This window comes from Nymphalis io, chromosome 25, assembly GCF_905147045.1.
Source record: "Nymphalis io chromosome 25, ilAglIoxx1.1, whole genome shotgun sequence".
Lineage (NCBI taxonomy): Eukaryota > Metazoa > Arthropoda > Insecta > Lepidoptera > Nymphalidae > Nymphalis > Nymphalis io.
In genome coordinates this window covers 167,082-183,972 of record NC_065912.1, presented here as the reverse complement: position 1 = coordinate 183,972, position 16,891 = coordinate 167,082, and the positions used below count along the sequence as shown (strand labels likewise).

General features: G+C 39.3%; 1 protein-coding gene across 2 annotated transcripts in view; it reads right to left on the bottom strand.

The window, feature by feature from the left end:
* Window positions 1–1,151: 1,151 nt before the first annotated feature.
* LOC126778117 (protein Skeletor, isoforms B/C) overlaps window positions 1,152–16,891 on the bottom strand; it is an 81,706-nt gene continuing 65,966 nt past the window's right edge. The window contains exons 7-15 of one of the 2 annotated variants that reach the window (XM_050501513.1): window positions 15,184–15,283; window positions 13,444–13,628; window positions 11,471–11,665; window positions 9,075–9,206; window positions 8,404–8,563; window positions 2,964–3,157; window positions 2,225–2,452; window positions 1,508–1,639; window positions 1,152–1,412 (exon numbers count right to left, since the gene is read on the bottom strand). In XM_050501513.1, the coding sequence (XP_050357470.1) occupies window positions 1,410–1,412; window positions 1,508–1,639; window positions 2,225–2,452; window positions 2,964–3,157; window positions 8,404–8,563; window positions 9,075–9,206; window positions 11,471–11,665; window positions 13,444–13,628; window positions 15,184–15,283 (1,329 nt within the window). In that variant the 3' untranslated portion in view covers window positions 1,152–1,409. The remainder of the gene's footprint in view (window positions 1,413–1,507; window positions 1,640–2,224; window positions 2,453–2,963; window positions 3,158–8,403; window positions 8,564–9,074; window positions 9,207–11,470; window positions 11,666–13,443; window positions 13,629–15,183; window positions 15,284–16,891) is intronic. The other variant, XM_050501512.1, reaches the window with a different exon arrangement.

Sequence of the window (16,891 nt, the reverse complement as noted above, 5' to 3'; positions counted from 1 at the left end):
TTGGAAACACTTCTTTAGTTCTATCTTTGTCAGATAACAAATGATCTGGAGGAGAAGGTATGAACATTGGTTCAAATGATTCAGTTATTTTATCACTCGGGTAAGCATGATTAGAATTGATGTACTGTGGAGCCTCTTCATAATCTTCTTCAACGTCTGTATCTTCCCTTCTATTTGCATTATCACCGTTATAATCCGCTATTTTATCTTCACCCGCCATTAAAGGTTCACGAATTATGGGCTTAAAACCACTTTCAATTACGATTGAATCTGGCTTAAAACCAGTATTTAGTGCAGGTGCAAGTGTCGAGGAATCTGTAGATTCTCCAATAAAATCAGATGATTTTATTTCACCTTGAGAGTGTGACTGTTGATGATGTTGATGTTCATGATGTTCATTTATTCGTGTCCGGATTGTAGAAGAATGCCGGTAAATTTCAGGTGATGGGGTAGAAGATAATCTTACTGGATGAGTAGAATGTTGTTTGCTTGGTGTCATTTGTTGGTCTAACGGCTGTGGGTGATCCATAGGTTTGCCGAGTATAATTTGCCCCGGTTTGTTAAAGAACACTTGTGGAACACTGTGCTGAGCTACTGCGTCATTGGTTCCTGGTAAGGTAATTTGGCTTTTTACAACTTGATTAGCAATTATATCCGTATGTCCCAAACTTAGGGTTTGACTTTGAGATGGTACCACAATATTATGTCCAGGCTTACCCATAATTACTGATTGTACAGGTTTGCTATTAATTTTTGGTGCATGCTTTGGGGGCCCTTGATTAAAATTAGATTTTGGTGGATGCATTGGAGGCATTGTCTTCATCGGTGGAATACTGGATTGCTGAGGTCTATTCATATTAGGCGGAGGTCTATTGTTGTGATGCTTATTCGGCTTTTTTGACATTCCATGTGGACCATGTTGGGGGTTCGGCATTGATAAAGGATACCCATTGTTTCCTTTCGAATACATAGGAAAAGGCCTACGTAACTTAATTTCGGGAGGTGTAGGTCTTCGGAAAGGTGGTCTCATATTACCCATTGGCTTAGTCTGAGAATTCGGGCGTAATACATTATGTAAGGTCTGAGGTTTCTGGTTTGGTGGTAATAGAAAGCTACCAGGCAATTTAGCCGTATCGACCACGTATTCATCTCCATCCCTTATGGGTTGTTCTGGTACAAACAACTCCTTGACGTCTTCGTGAACTTGATACTGCATTAACTTTTGCGGTTGAGTTGTATTTCGTTTGAGCTCGTCTTTCATTTGGTCTTCTAAGTTTTCTACAGTTTGAATAACTTCCTTAATTTGTACTTGTGATATTGGCAATTCATACTCGTGTCCACTCGGGTACAAATAGTTCCTGCTGGGTTCTGGGTACACTTCTCCCGAGAGGCCGCTTTCTCCATTATTGCTACTGAAATCGTTATAATTTTGTTTCGTATTGATTATTTTTTGAAGTTTTTTTCGCTGATCTAAATATTTTGATTCCGGTTTCACACGGCTTTGTACCTGAATAGACTCCTCCCCCAAAAGGTCACCGGGGAGGGCTAAAGTCTCTACTACGCGACTTTCCTCTGCCTCCGTGGCGTCACACTCATCGACCACATTTATCTTCCAACCGAGATATCGATGAGTGAAACACTGAAAAAAATAATCTATTATTTCACATTTGTAAATAAAGTTTGTTTAACACCGTTATCGAAATAAGATACAAAGAAAAACCTCATGCGATAGAAGACTTGAAAGGCTGAAACAGAAAACAGATAGAAAAGATTATATACAAAACAAGCATTTGTAGATAAAGTACTCAACAATAAGAAACAACACAATCCTACATAAAAAAAGAATTTGAAAAATATAAATCAATACAAGATAATGAGCTTATTGCATTCACTCGTATTAAAAGAAAGTTTACTAGTAATATATTGATTATTTAATGATGAATAAGAATTAATATATTTAAGAGATATTATTTTATAAATTTAATACATATTAAATTAAAAAAATAAATGGTTACAGAAGATATATACAGATTTTTATTGGAGATGAAGAATATTAATAAAAAAAGGAAATTGTTAATGCAGATGACTTAAGTTCTTAAATATGTGATTAATATTTTAGTTATGAATATGATAATGAAAGTGAAGATGTCAGAGAGAAGGCATTCAACATTCAGTAATAGGAACTAAAATAAGTAACGTCACATTCATTGAACATCATCTTTACCTGATAATAGACAGTGTCCGGAGTGTTTCTATCTGGCGTCCACGTAACAACACCGGGGTTGCCTTCCTCGCAGACAAGAGTTAGAGAACGCTGGTACGCGCCGAAGCTGGGGTACTCGTCAGCTTCAGGTCCTTCATTATCTGGCGTCCAGTTACAGAGACGGCCAACACCATTTGGTAACAATTCACCGTTACGCAAACGACGTACACCTGCGTATATTTCTACATCCTGTAATGAATAATAAATAAAAAAAATTTTTATGTTAATATTGTGTTTATACCGAAGGCAAAAACGATTTAAGGCTCACATTTTATAATAAACTATACGCGCATATGTAGATAGCATTCGTCTAGCAATTAAATGAGACATCTTTAAAGAAACATGCGCATGCATTGTGCGCGTAGCTCTTGTAAAACGTCGAAATTATATTCTTAAGTTATTATGTACAGACCGAATTAAGAAAAATAATATTAAACCTATTGTATGTAAGAAAACATTTTATACATGATATAGGCACACAGTATATCTATATTGTCTAGGCAATGTTCATTGAGCTTATTAACATTTACTTTTCTAATTTAATTTGATGATTTCAATCATTTACATGTAAAGTTTTATGTTATTTGGCCATTATAATGTGTGTGTCAATTATAATCTCCTATAAAAATAATATTAAAAATAAAATTTACACTAAAATTGTATCATTGCTAAACATAAAATTAACTTATTATTTAATTACCTTTTTCTCAGCATCAGTTTTATGATAGTATCCACCGACGGGATCGTTAGTTATATAGAAGGGGTGGTAGCGAGCTGGTACTTCAGGGTCGGTACCACCTTCCACCACGAAAGTGTACTTCTTACCACGGACAACCGTGATTTCAGGTATCAAGAGACCATTGATGTACCAAGAAATACCCCAACCAACGTGACCTGTGTATAAAGAGAGTATGTAAAATTTCATGTATTTGTTTGTTTGTGTGTCATTCCTTTACGGAGTCATAGGGCGACGGATCTAAGTCATTTACTTTTATAGAGATATTCTTCTTTATTCTTCCTAAACAGACTTTTCCACGGATGAAAATTTTTATTTATTTTTTATTTTATATAATTATAATGATCTTTTATGGCTGCGTTATATTCTTATTATTAATTAAATTAATTATACCTATAACGTAGAGTGACAGGCTACTCACTATTTAACCGAACCGCTTTTTAAGTAATGCTATGTAGAAAAAATTTATCGTGATTATTATAATGTTATAACAAAATAATACAAATAAAAATTATATAAATATATAACATTACAAAACTTAAATGTTATGGAACTTAAACTAAAAGTCTTTATAAACTACACTTCAATGGATTGTACATCAAACATTTCTGCAACGTTCAAAACTTTCATATTGAATGCAAACTGGTATATTATTTACTTCTCGATGTACTCAGCTAAGCTTGGTATAATCACAGACTACATTATATTTTCAATAAACAATTATAAATTGAAGTATCTATCATCTCTCTCTCTCTTTATCTTCAGGTTAAATATTAACCTTGATACTACTTTTACACATTGCAGACTAAGTAATGTAACGTCGAAATGCTTTTTAAATTAAAATAAAATTTAAAGCTTATTTTTTGATGAAAATCTGCCACAGATTTTAATACAAACACTTGAGATATGATAAGAAACGGCGAAATGAACTCAGCGATATGTATATAATAATGTAGGATTGTAGGGTAACAATAGCCTTTGATCTCAGACACCGACATTGCACGACGTGAGCGTCCAGCTATTGAAAATTGAAATATTGATATCGCCACCGAAGCTGATCAACATAAAACACTACCACCACAGATAATAATATTACAATATTGATTATTTCGTCTTGAGGAAAAGTCTAGCAGTAGGACGGCCCTATGCACTAAACAATATGTATCCCTAAGCATTTATATGTTTTATTATCACGTGTTGCACAATAAACTATCTATCTTATACATCTTATGTATTAAAGTATACAAAAATACGACAAGTTCCAAATATAGTTAATTACTCTTTATTATGTAAAACGTATATAACAAAAATTCCTATCACTACAAATTTAGGTAAACGAGGTGTCGTTTGAATCATAAAAGTATAAAGCGGGTATCAAAAGCTATGCGACATCACCATAATGATGTTTACAGAGAGTAGCAGACACATTACGTGCTCTTATATTTTTGTTTGTACATATGTCTAGATATTACTTCTATATTTCTAGCTTTAGTAACAAGCTGTTTTTTTCAAAAAAAAATCTACAGATTTAGTTATATAGTAGTAAACAGTACATAAATTTATCCGTGCAGTGACGGAAAAGAATACATTTCACTGCCCCTCTCTTTCCCATGGGTGTCGTAAGAGGCGACTAAGGGATATCTGACCGACCATCTGCTCATCTGGTGGTAGGATGCTAACATCCGCCTGGCTTGTTACCACCGTACGCATGGTGAAAAACTCGTGAAGTGGCTTGCAGCCGCGTTTCGAGGTCAGCCAGCGTACAGCCAGAGCCCGAGCGAGTATTGCCGCGATGGGTGTTGGTCCGGTTGGAGACGGCTGTTGAACCAATGCCGGGGGAAACTGTATTGACCTGCCGGTCAGGGAGACCCGAAGAAACGGCTGTTCCGCTGGCCGCCCGTGGCATAGTACAGGGGCCCGAGCGTGCCTAACCAGCTTGTGAGGCTGCCCCACCAGGCCACGCATAATCTCGGGGTGGACCGTCGTGCCGGTTGGTGACCGGTAGGTGGGGTCCCGGCGGCCACTTCCGGGGGGGTGCGGGGGCCCTTCCGTCCGGCGGGTCAGTGTATTTTTCCTTTTGGCAACCACTTGGGGAAACACGCCTCCACACTTTGCCCATCCCTATCGTGGCAATACATCGCTCGCTTCACGTCTCTTTTCCATTTAATTTCTCCCAAATGGCGCAACAAAAAAGAAATAACGGTCGTACAGCGGTGCTCACCCCCACCATACCCTCGCTGTTTGAGGTCGAGTTCTCTAACATCCGAGGACTCCATACTAACCTCAACGCTGTCCACCACCATCTCGAGACAGCACGGCCAGCAATGTTGTTTCTCACGGAGACACAAATACTCCGTCCTGCCGATACCAGCTACCTTAATTATCCCGGCTACACGCTTGAAGAATCCTTCAAAGCGAAAGCCGGAGTATGCTTGTTCGTCAGGACGGATGTTTGCTGTCACCGACTGCGCTGCTTGGAGGACCCCTCCTTCTCCATGTTGGTGGTACGTGTGGACCTGGTTCGTCAGAGCCGAGTCTACGTGTGCCTCTACAGATCCCACAATGGTGACTTGGAGACAAGCCGACTATTTGACCATCTTAGTCGGGTGGCAGATGCTGCGCAAGAGCAATTTCCTAACGCGGAATTGGTGTTTTTAGGGGACTTTAATGCTCACCACGAATCCTGGTTGAAATCCCTCAAAACTGACCATGCTGGAAGGACTGCTCATGCTTTTGCTCTCACACATGACTTGACCCAACTGGTTGATCAGCCCACCAGAATTCCAGACATTGATGGGCAAGCACCTTCTCTACTGGACCTTCTGCTGACTTCTCACCCGGTGGAATATCAGGTTGTGGTTCAGGCTCCTCTTGGCTCTTCGGATCACAGCCTTATTTCTACCAGAGTGCCACAGGCCAAGCTGCCGCCACTAGCGGTATGCAAACGTCGCGTTTGGCACTATAAGTCGGCGGATTGGGACGGTATGCGCGATTACTATGCGTCGGTCCCTTGGAAGGAACGTTGCTTCAGTGGGAATGACCCGACAGCTAGTGCCGCTGCTGTTGCTGGCGAGATCATGCTGGGAATGGAATACTACATTCCTAGCTCAGATCTCGTCAGTGGGAGTACGCGTAACCGTTGGTTCACTCGTGAATGTGCCGATGCTGTATCAGCTAAGCAGGCGGCATATCGCAAGTGGATCAACGGCTGCATTAGCGGGGCATCTAACATTGACTCACTGAAAGCAAACTATAATAAAAATTCCAAGTCCTGTAGAAAGGCATACACGAGAGCGGATGCACAGCGCATTGTACAGATTGGTCATGACCTTGTTTCGCATCCTAGGGGCTCCCGTAGCTTCTGGCGTCTGACCAAGTCTGTGCAAAACAATTTCTGCCAACCTTCGCTGCCACCGCTCAGAAATCCGGACGGATCGCTAGCTCACAGTCCGCAAGAGCAAGCTGATCTCCTGGCTAAACTCTTTGCCGACAATTCCGTCATCGATGATTGTAGTGCACTGGCACCTACAATACCTGCATGTGGCCATACGATGCCTGACATTAAATTAGGCAACGTGATGTGCGTGCGGAACTGCAATCACTTGATGTACGGAAAGCTAGCGGTCCCGATGGAATACCAGCCATAGTGCTGAAGAAGTGCGCAGCGGAGCTGTCTCCTGTGTTAACGCGCCTGTTCCAACTTTCTCTCTCTTCGAGAAGTGTGCCGGAGGCTTGGAGAAGAGCTAATGTGCAAGCGGTTCCCAAAAAAGGGGATCGGTCTGACCCGGCAAATTATTGGCCAATAGCTATCACCTCAGTACTTTGTAAGGTGATGGAACGGATTTTAAACAACCAACTGATCCATTACCTAGAGGATCACTGTCTAATTAATGATCGTCAGTACGGGTTTCGACCAAAACGGTCCACAGGTGATCTTCTAGCGTACGTAACACACCTCTGGGGTGAAGCTATCGACAAGCATGGAGAATCGTTGGCTGTCAGCCTCGATATCTCCAAGGCTTTCGACAGGGTCTGGCACAGAAGTCTTCTCTCCAAGCTACCGGCATATGGTCTGCCTGCTCAGCTATGCACCTGGATTGCCAGCTTCCTACACAAGCGTAGCCTTCGTGTTTTAGTAGATGGTTGCGCTTCACAATTCTATGTAGTGAATGCTGGGGTCCCCCAGGGATCTGTGCTATCTCCCACACTCTTTCTTTTGCATATCAATGATATGCTCTCCCTTGGGAACATACATTGCTATGCAGATGATAGTACAGTGCATGGTGGATACCACGGACGCGCAGTGGCTGGGCGGGCGGAAACTGAGGAGAGGCGGGAGAATCTTGTCATTGAACTCGATAGGACGTTAGATCTCATCGCCAAATGGGGCTCTGATAATCTTGTTGAGTTTAATGCCAAGAAAACACAGGTATGCGCTCTCACGGCGAAAAAGTCAACATTTTCCCCTCTTCCCTCCCTCTGTGGTACTCCGCTGGTGATGCAAAGCAAAATCGCCATGCTGGGGATTGACGTTCGCTGCGACCTTAGTCCAAGGGATTACATCGAGGCTGTTATAAAAACAGCTTCACGGAAACTCGGAGTTCTGAACAAGGTGCGGCGCTTTTTCACGCCACAACAACTGTGCCTGCTATACAAAACACAGGTACGGTCTTGCGTGGAATATTGCTCGCACCTTTGGGATGGCTCCGCTAAGTACCTACTTGAGGCCTTGGACCGGTTGCAGCGACGTGCCGTACGCATTATTGGCGACGTAAAGGTCACAAACACCCTTGAACCTTTACAATTGCGTCGTGAGATAGCAGCACTGAGCGCTTTCTATCGACTGTATCACGGCGAGTGCTCTGAGGAATTATTCTCTCTAATTCCTGCTTCCCCCTTCCTTCTTAAGTCCACGCGAGCTGGTTCTCGATGTCACCGCCTAACTGTGACATCAATTCCATCGCGAACAAAGAAATTTGGCAACTCCTTTCTTTGTCGCACTTCCAAAAAATGGAATTCCTTACCAGCTCACGTATTCCCCTCCTCTTACAACCCGGGTTCCTTCAAACGAGGCGTGAAGAGGCATCTTGCGGGCCGGCAAGGCGAAGGCGGCTAGTGCAGAACGTTTTTCCCGTCTGTACTGGCCGTCGTCGCGTTTGGACTTTACTACCGCTTACCATCAGGTGGAGTGGAGTCATTTGCCCTCCCGGCGATATAAAAAAAAAAAAAAAAAAACGCTCGACTATTTATGTACTATTTACTACTACAATAGTATTCATTAAATAACAGCTTAAAATGTAAGTGTCGCTTAAAATAATATAACTATACAAGCGTGTTAATGTTTCACACGAGATAATGGAAGCCGTTTATACTCTTAATTATTATCTAACATATCTTAGTTCACCTGTTATTGCAGAATACCCTTGCTTTCCTCCCGTAGGTCCCATTTGCGCGTAGAACACGCCGTCTGGGGGCTCATAACATTGTATACCGGGAATTTCCCACGGCGTCACTTTTGGAGACGGACGCGGAGTGGGCACTGGGTTGGGTTTGATCACCGCAGTCTAGAACCAATCGAAAGTTGTTTTTAAACTTTGTCTAACATTTATCATTAAACTTAATTAATAAAATGTTTATTGTCAATGTTTATACGCATTTCTTATCTAAGCTCAAATAATTTCTTAAATAAATCAATCAAATTATTCTTATTTCCTCCCAAGAAAGAGAAAATTTGAAGCTTATTCTGCCTCTCTTGTTAAGTGCTGTTTGTTAGATTCATCAGATACCTGCTAAATCCGCTTAACTCGGATCAGACTAGTAAAAGTCATTACTTTTTACCAAAGTTTGGAAGTTAGCAGTGTTACATGCTTGCCTCGGTAAGCCGTTATTCCTGCGTAGAAACTCTCTGATTCGTGTCGTATTATCGTCTCATCGGATTATGTGGGTGAGGGTAAAAAGATTGCATATGTGTTTGTGCGCATTTATGAGCTCTATAATATATCCCACGTTATACTTTACTTGGCTTTAGAGTTGGTCAATTTTTAGAGTAAAGTTTGAAATATCTACGTAATGTACGTCCTCTTCGACTTCCGATGGTCTTGTTGGTGTTTCTTTGTAAATTGGTCCTGGTGTTTTGTGCTCCTCTTCTCCTTCCGGCATCGGGCAGTTCCAGAGCGGTGGTCGGCCGAACTCAATAAACTTGTCACCCTGTATAGTTCGGAATCATTTAATATTTTAAATTAAGAAAATATATATAAAAAAGTATTAAAATAACTAAATAATATTATTTTCTGCAAACAAATTAATCACTACCAATGCCATGATGATGAGTAACACAAAGCAAATTCAACGGCAACAGCCATTACTCCGAGGAGCTCCCGGTCGTTGACCAAGGCGAGATTAGGGCGGCTCTAGAACAGCTTAAAAACAACAAAGCTCCGGGAGATGACGGAATCACAACAGAGTTGCTTAAGGCAGGCGGGACTCCGGTCCTGAAAGAGCTAGCAAGCCTCTTTAATTCCGTCATCCAACATGGCAAGACCCCGGAAACGTGGAGCGGGAGTGAGGTGGTACTGTTTTTCAAGAAAGGTGATAAAACCCTCTTCAAAAACTACAGACCAATCTACCTCCTGAGTCACGTGTATAAGCTGTTCTCAAGAGTCGTCACGAACCGTCTCGCCAGACGACTTAACGAGTTCCAGCCCCCAGAGCAAGCCGGCTTTCGATCAGGCTACAGCACCGTGGATCACATCCATACTGTTCGGCAGATTGTGCAGAAGACCGAAGAGTACAATCAGCCGCTGTGTATGGCATTTGTGGACTACAAGAAAGCCTTCGACTCCATCGAAACCTGGGCAGTGCTCGACTCATTGCAGATATGTCATATCGATTGGAGATATATCGAGGTACTGAGATGTCTGTACAACGCCGCTACAATGACTGTCCACATCCAGGACTGTAAGACGAAGGCGATCCAACTGCGCAGAGGGGTGAGACAGGGGGATGTAATATCCCCGAAACAGTTCACCAATGCGTTGGAAGACGTTTTCAAAACGCTGGATTGGACTAGGTATGGAGTCAATGTAAACGGCGAGTACATCTCACACCTTCGATTTGCCGACGATATCGTCATCATAGCAGAGTCGCTGGAACAACTCACCGAAATGCTGCGTAGCCTAGGCGAGTCTTCCCGGTGTGTCGGTCTCGGTATAAACTTGGACAAGACCAAGGTCATGTTCAACAGGCATGTCGTGCCGGGACCGATATACGTCGAGGGGAAACCTCTCGAAGTTGTTAGTGAATATACCTACCTAGGCCAGATAATACAAGTCGGTAGGAACAACTTCGAGAAGGAAGCCGATCGAAGAATTCGCTTGGGATGGGCAGCATTTGGCAACCTTCGTCAAGTCCTCAAGTCATCTATACCGCAATGTTTGAAGACGAAAGTCTTCAACCAATGCGTCTTACCTGCCATGACATACGGTGCCGAAACGTGGACACTAACTGCGGGACTAGTCCACAAATTCAAAGTCGCTCAGCGTGCTATGGAGCGAGCTATGCTCGGAGTATCTTTGAAGGATAAGATCAGAAATGAGATTATCCGGAAAAGAACCGGAGTCACCGACATAGCTTGCAAAATTAGCAGGCTGAAGTGGCAGTGGACTGGTCACGTATGTCGTAGGACCGATGGCCGTTGGAGAAGACGAGTCCTAGAGTGGAGACCGCGAATCGGCAAGCGCAGCGTAGGGCGCCCTCCAGCCAGGTGGACCGACGACCTTAAGAAGGTGGCGGGCACCAACTGGATGCGGAAGGCGGAGGACAGGGAGCTTTGGCGCACCTTGGGAGAGGCCTATGTTTAGCAGTGGACAACGATTGGCTGTTGATTGATTGATTGATTGAGATGAAGTAGAAAGGCTTTGCCTATTGTCATCCCAATAGGCCATTCTGCTACATACTAATTTAGCCTTCTGTCACCTCAAGCCCATAAAACTAATGTTTAGTTCTAAGTTTTACAAAAAAGATACAAACGGGCTGACGATCGTATGCGACAAAGAGACATTGGTAATGGGCTTTGTGTAAGCCAGTGTAGGTCGGTAAGACCCACTCGTCACATATTCTACCGCCAAACATTAATACTTAGTATTATTGTGTTCTTGTGGGGTGTCTTGGTTGGGCGATGAGCCACTAAAAGTTCAAGCACTAGGTACATAATATCTTAGTTCCTAAAAAAGGAGTTGATGTAATAAGTGAATTATATTCCATACGGTACTACTACATCAGGTGGCACATTTCCCATTCCGCGTACATATTTTAGAAGAAATATTTACAATCCTACATCCTCGCTCGAACCATGTAAATCAGATATTTTGGCTCTTATATCTATAATTAGTGTAACACATACACAAAGTAATTGAAAAAGTGGAATGGTAAATTAATAATCATTATTTCTTCAGTAAATTAAGTATTATTACCTTCGTAAAATGATGGTGGTACGACACCTCCAGTTTAGAATTAAGTGGTCCGATTGCCCAAATGATAGGCTGGCTGACGTTCGTGAACACAGGTCTGTCCAGAAAGTCGGAAGCCTTAAGCGGTCGCTGGTACGTCACGATAGAGTAGCCGTTCACCAAGGCGGCATTAAGGACACGGATTGAATTCGTGTTTGGCTGTAACAAAAAATAATAATCATCAATTACTTTAAAGGACTATAATCATATTTCGTAACCAAAGATTGCGAGTTCAAATAAAGGAAAGCATCGCTGAATTTTCTTGTGCTTAATTTGAGCTTATAATTTATCTTGTGTTCAGTGGTGACAGAGTACCTCGTGTGAAAACTCTAGTGAGCAAGACTTTCATTCCACATAAGCAGCTAAAAAAAAGCTAAAGTTGAGGCCAGGACGGACTGGAGATAATTCACCGAGATCGTGACCCAGACCCTAGATCAGACTAGACACGACCTTCAGCAATGAAGCCAACGACCGATAAGAAAATAAGAAAAGCAGCTAAAAAACTAGAAAAGGCCAAAGCCCAGCTGTGGGACAATAACATGCTATTACTTTTACTTTACTTTTTAAAATTCTAGAATTCATGAGTAGAAAACTGAAATATTATTTTTACATTTTATGTTTTAAGCTTATTTTTAAATGGGTAAAATTTCCAACTGAAAAGAATTCCAGCTAAAACGCAATTTGGCAATTGTGCTCCTAAAATTTGAATCCCGCTCTCTGAGCATGCAGTATTACGTCTGTTCGAGCAAATTACTTCAATTTCTAGACTTGAATATTTCAGACTATATTAACCCCGGAATATCCACGTTAAATTTTCTGATAATCTCGCTTCTCGAAACCATGTATACGGAAGTTTACTCAGTGTATATTGAGTACGATAAAACAATTGTTTTCTACTAAAAATATAAAACCGTGCACACGAACTTCATCTTCATGATGCAAGTAATACGAACTATTATAGGAAAAATATTAAAGTAGATTGTGGACTCTTTGATAATACGTATGGCTTGAAATTATCGATGCCTGGGGCCCGTAATTCGTATGGTCTTCGCTAACTATTCTTCCGATAACAATCTGGGTTCCCTCGATCAGATTAATCTATCATATTATGTTAGATTACGTATGCCCCTTTCCGAAAGGTTAACGTACAATTTACTCGTAACTCGTAATTTTAGAAGGTTTCATACCGCTCGACGTATATACTGTAATAGAGAGACGTGCATCACTAATAATAGTTTTAAGTAACTTTATAGCAAAATATAATTCACAAAAGTGGAGTCTCTATTTTGAATCATCATGTTACAGCACTAATTTAAATATCGCGAATATCCAGCAAGAAAATAGATTGATGTGAAACTTATAATTTTTATTATAATTTTTGGTATCTTCTAACACTATTCACACACACTATCCACTTATTAAATAATTACAAACAGCAGAAACTACATCAAAGAACTGAGTATAAAACTCAAAATTGTATAATCACAAATATCAATTGACTTTACAATTTGATACGCAATAAAAGCAAAATGTAATAATAAATTTAATACAAAAAGATCAATGACAATGCCAATCGAATCTAAATCGTAATAATTAACAATTTTTTATAACATCTAATTTTGAATATTGTATTTTGGGTGAGTCTTGTATACAGAAATGACAAACTATTTCAGCAGAAAGGACTCGGCTTTAATTTAGAAGAAGCTTTCCATTGCTTGCTTTCTTTGGTATACAAGTGACGAAATTTCATTCCACACAAGCAGAAGTCTTCGTGATATTGTCCTTCATAAACGAGCATGAGATGAAGAGTATATATGATTCAGAGATGTTTGTTGTTGGGTTTGAAAGCGTGATCTTCGGTCCACTCCACTCGGTGGATCGGTTACGTAGTCCCTTTATATAATAATAATATTTAAGGATAAGATCCAGTAACTTACCGCAATTTTTTTATCAGGGCAAGAACCGTGCACTCCAGCGCATTGACTCTTCGCATCTAAATAGTAATCTTCTGAGAAGCCCATGAGAGTGGTCTTATTCACCCACGCGACGGCCACGTCACCACCGACCATCTGCGAGTGGTCGTTAACGCCGGACACTCCGAACGACATGTATTCACCATCCTCTGAAAAACAGCACAGGTTTTTAGAAAGGAATTTTTAAGATGGATTTAATGACAAAATTTTCTGTTATTATTACGACAATTATTACAAGATGCATGATTCGTTTTAAGTAATACTTTTAATAATTTCAATTATGATATCGCCCATTGATTTTTTATTACAACAATAACTTTATTTATTACTTATTTTTGACATTTTTATTAATTACTGATGATTTTTGTTACTTTTAATTTTAATTTGATTAGATTGAGTCTGGAAGTGCTATGTACACTTGTAATTGACATATTAGACATATTAGATATACAGTTATTGTTTTATAATTTCTTTTTTCAATGCTTTATATGTATTTTGTAAGTGTGCTATTACAAATAAAAAAATAAATGACAATAGTGTATTTTGTCAAAAACTAAATACACTATTTTCGAATCCATTCTGATACTTCATTCTCATTTCTGGTAATTAAATTTCAATGTGTATTTTAATAAGTTACAATGCATATTAAATATGCTGTATGAAAAATAATATCATATCTGCGCTTTTTATCGTTTAGCGAAATGTTATTAAAGAAACAATCAGCTCAACGGGAAGGATTTATTGACTTTGTGGAATAGGTAACTTGGTGATTTAAGTTTTGTTTTACTTCTTGTGTTTATACAATGCTTATCACTAATCGATATTATTCTAAATATACTAAATGTTTTTGTATGTATATTGTGACGTCACACCAAGTATTCTACAAGGCTATAAATAGATTAAACAGCTTATTTCTCATCATTTTTTTAAGAATTTTAAAACAGTTTTTACATAATAATAGTATGTAATATGTTGTAAGTTATAAAGTGTACTTTAAAGCGATATGACTTAACATACTAATATCAAAATATCCAAAATGAATCCATGTAAGCTGTACGTAGTATAAAGTTCGTTGAATATATTTGTCAACATTTTATTTAGGTATTGTATAACTTATTTTTCTGTCTGATATAGAAAAAAAATGGCTCACAAATATCATTGGTAATAAAATATTGAGTGGGTCATTCCCCCCTATTTTTCTGGATAGCTGCCACGCATAATACGAGTATAACATTTGGATATTCCCCAATATGATGTTTCCTGTGCCAAGGAATACTAACGCGAATTCAAAAATCAGACAAATACAACTCAATTACAAATTGCTAAAAATAGCTGAAAGGATATATACACATACTATATCAGTTACGAGACGTAATGGGCTTCAAGTTGACTCTTCTGCTGCAAGAAGTAAAGTGTTTTGTAACTTTTTTTTTTTTTTGATAACTGCTATATACCTTACTATACACAAATACAAATTGGATCGAACAAAAAGTAAAACCATAAGATAGCGTTTTTGTCTCAGGTCTTTGATAATATAAGACTTTTCTTGGCTGTTAGCTTGAAAATATTATATAATCATTTAGAACAGACTAATACCAAAATGGCGGCTGTTCCAGATGTCAGGAAAGGGGGGGGATAATTCATTGTGTATTTATATGTCGTCTATTAAAAACATAACTTCAAATATGGTGTAATGCAACTTACCAAGCTTAGCGACAAGCTGCAAGACAATGCTGTCGCCGGCGATGGCCCAGCGCACTTCGAAGGCCAGTTCGTCATGTAGCACCTCGCAGTTCAACTTAGACTGAAATTAAGTAATTATTATAAAATCTTCGTAGTAAATAAAATTAATAGGGTTTTTTTCTGTTAAAAATAAGCTGAATCAAGTATCAGGATGACAATGAACTGACAGGAGGACTTTTAATTCATTTTGATCTAAATTCTGTGAGTGAACTAGTGTAATTAATAAAAACAAAAAGTGAAGTTATTTAAAATGTTTTGTAGGGAAAGAATAGCTCTTGCATATCATATCATCATTGAATATTTGATAGAATACCTAATATAATTAATATGTTTTTAAAGTGTAACCAGGGCGGGTCGGAATCCAAAAAAGCGCTACTGCCGGTTAAAGTAGCTCTCGAGATTGACATTTCAACTCACTCTTATTCAAAGGTAAATAATAGTTTTAAGTTATGATTTATATAATAAAATTCAAAGAATATCCCACAGCTGGGCAAAGCTCTTCTGACATTATTTAAGATATCGAACCCATCGTAAAAGTGCACCGAAACAAAGCGACTACTTTGTAAGACGACTCGGCGTTGTTTTATAATACTTTAAGTTTCAAGAGGTTTCAAGTTTGAACTCTTCTCCAAACCCGTCCACCGACCGCGGAGTGAGGCAGACATTACACTTAAAGGATTGATTTCTTATTGTTTGTTTAGTTCTCACTTCAACATGAGTTATAATTCAATGTCCGGTTTTTTCATCTGACGTGCGATGTATTATATCTCCAAATCGGTAATAGATATTTTACAATTAATCAGTAAATTGAACAAACATACTGACTTTTGATGATTTAAAATCAATTGTATTTTCGAGTAAATGTTGGGTATGAAAATATTGCAACATCTTTTGGAAACGCTTTTAATAGGACGTTACATTTTCAGCTATGCGTAACAATAAAGTTTTTATTGTATTTTTGTTCAACAAATGTTCAGATCGACTTATTTTACATGTTATCTATACATTTGTCGGGCCGGTTGACGTAGTTGGTATCTACAAAGTATCTACTTGCCTTTCACGCCGAAGGTTGTCGGTTGCCACCCAGGACAGACATTTGTGTGCATGAACATGTCTGTTTGTCCTGAGTCTGGGTGTAATTATCTATGTAAGTATGTATTTAGAAAAGAAAAGTAGTATATGTAGTATATCAGTTGTCTGGTTTCCATAGTACAAGCTTTATTCTACAGCCAAACAGCAATATGTAATTTTTTGTGCTCCGGATAGAAGGGTACGTGATTCAGTGTTACTACAGGCACAATATACATGACATCTTAATTATCAAGGTTGGCGGTTCATTCGCGATGCAAGGAATGACATGTGATGTCCTGCAATATTTCTGATATGTATATGATGGTTGGCAATTTCTGCATGCAATTATGTGCAGTCTTTCAGACAGTAAAATGAAATTTGCATAAATTGTTTATTGACAACTTAAGGTAACTACAGAATTGATTACACCGACATGTTATAGAATTAAATGTAAAGCTAACCGAGAAGAAGCTCAGTGGTTATACAAAATACATACAGTATGTTTTTACGACGCAAATTATATCCATCGTACATAATACAACTAGCTAGTTACAGAACAAACAACGCTAGGAACAAACCGAGCCGCAGACCGCTGCAG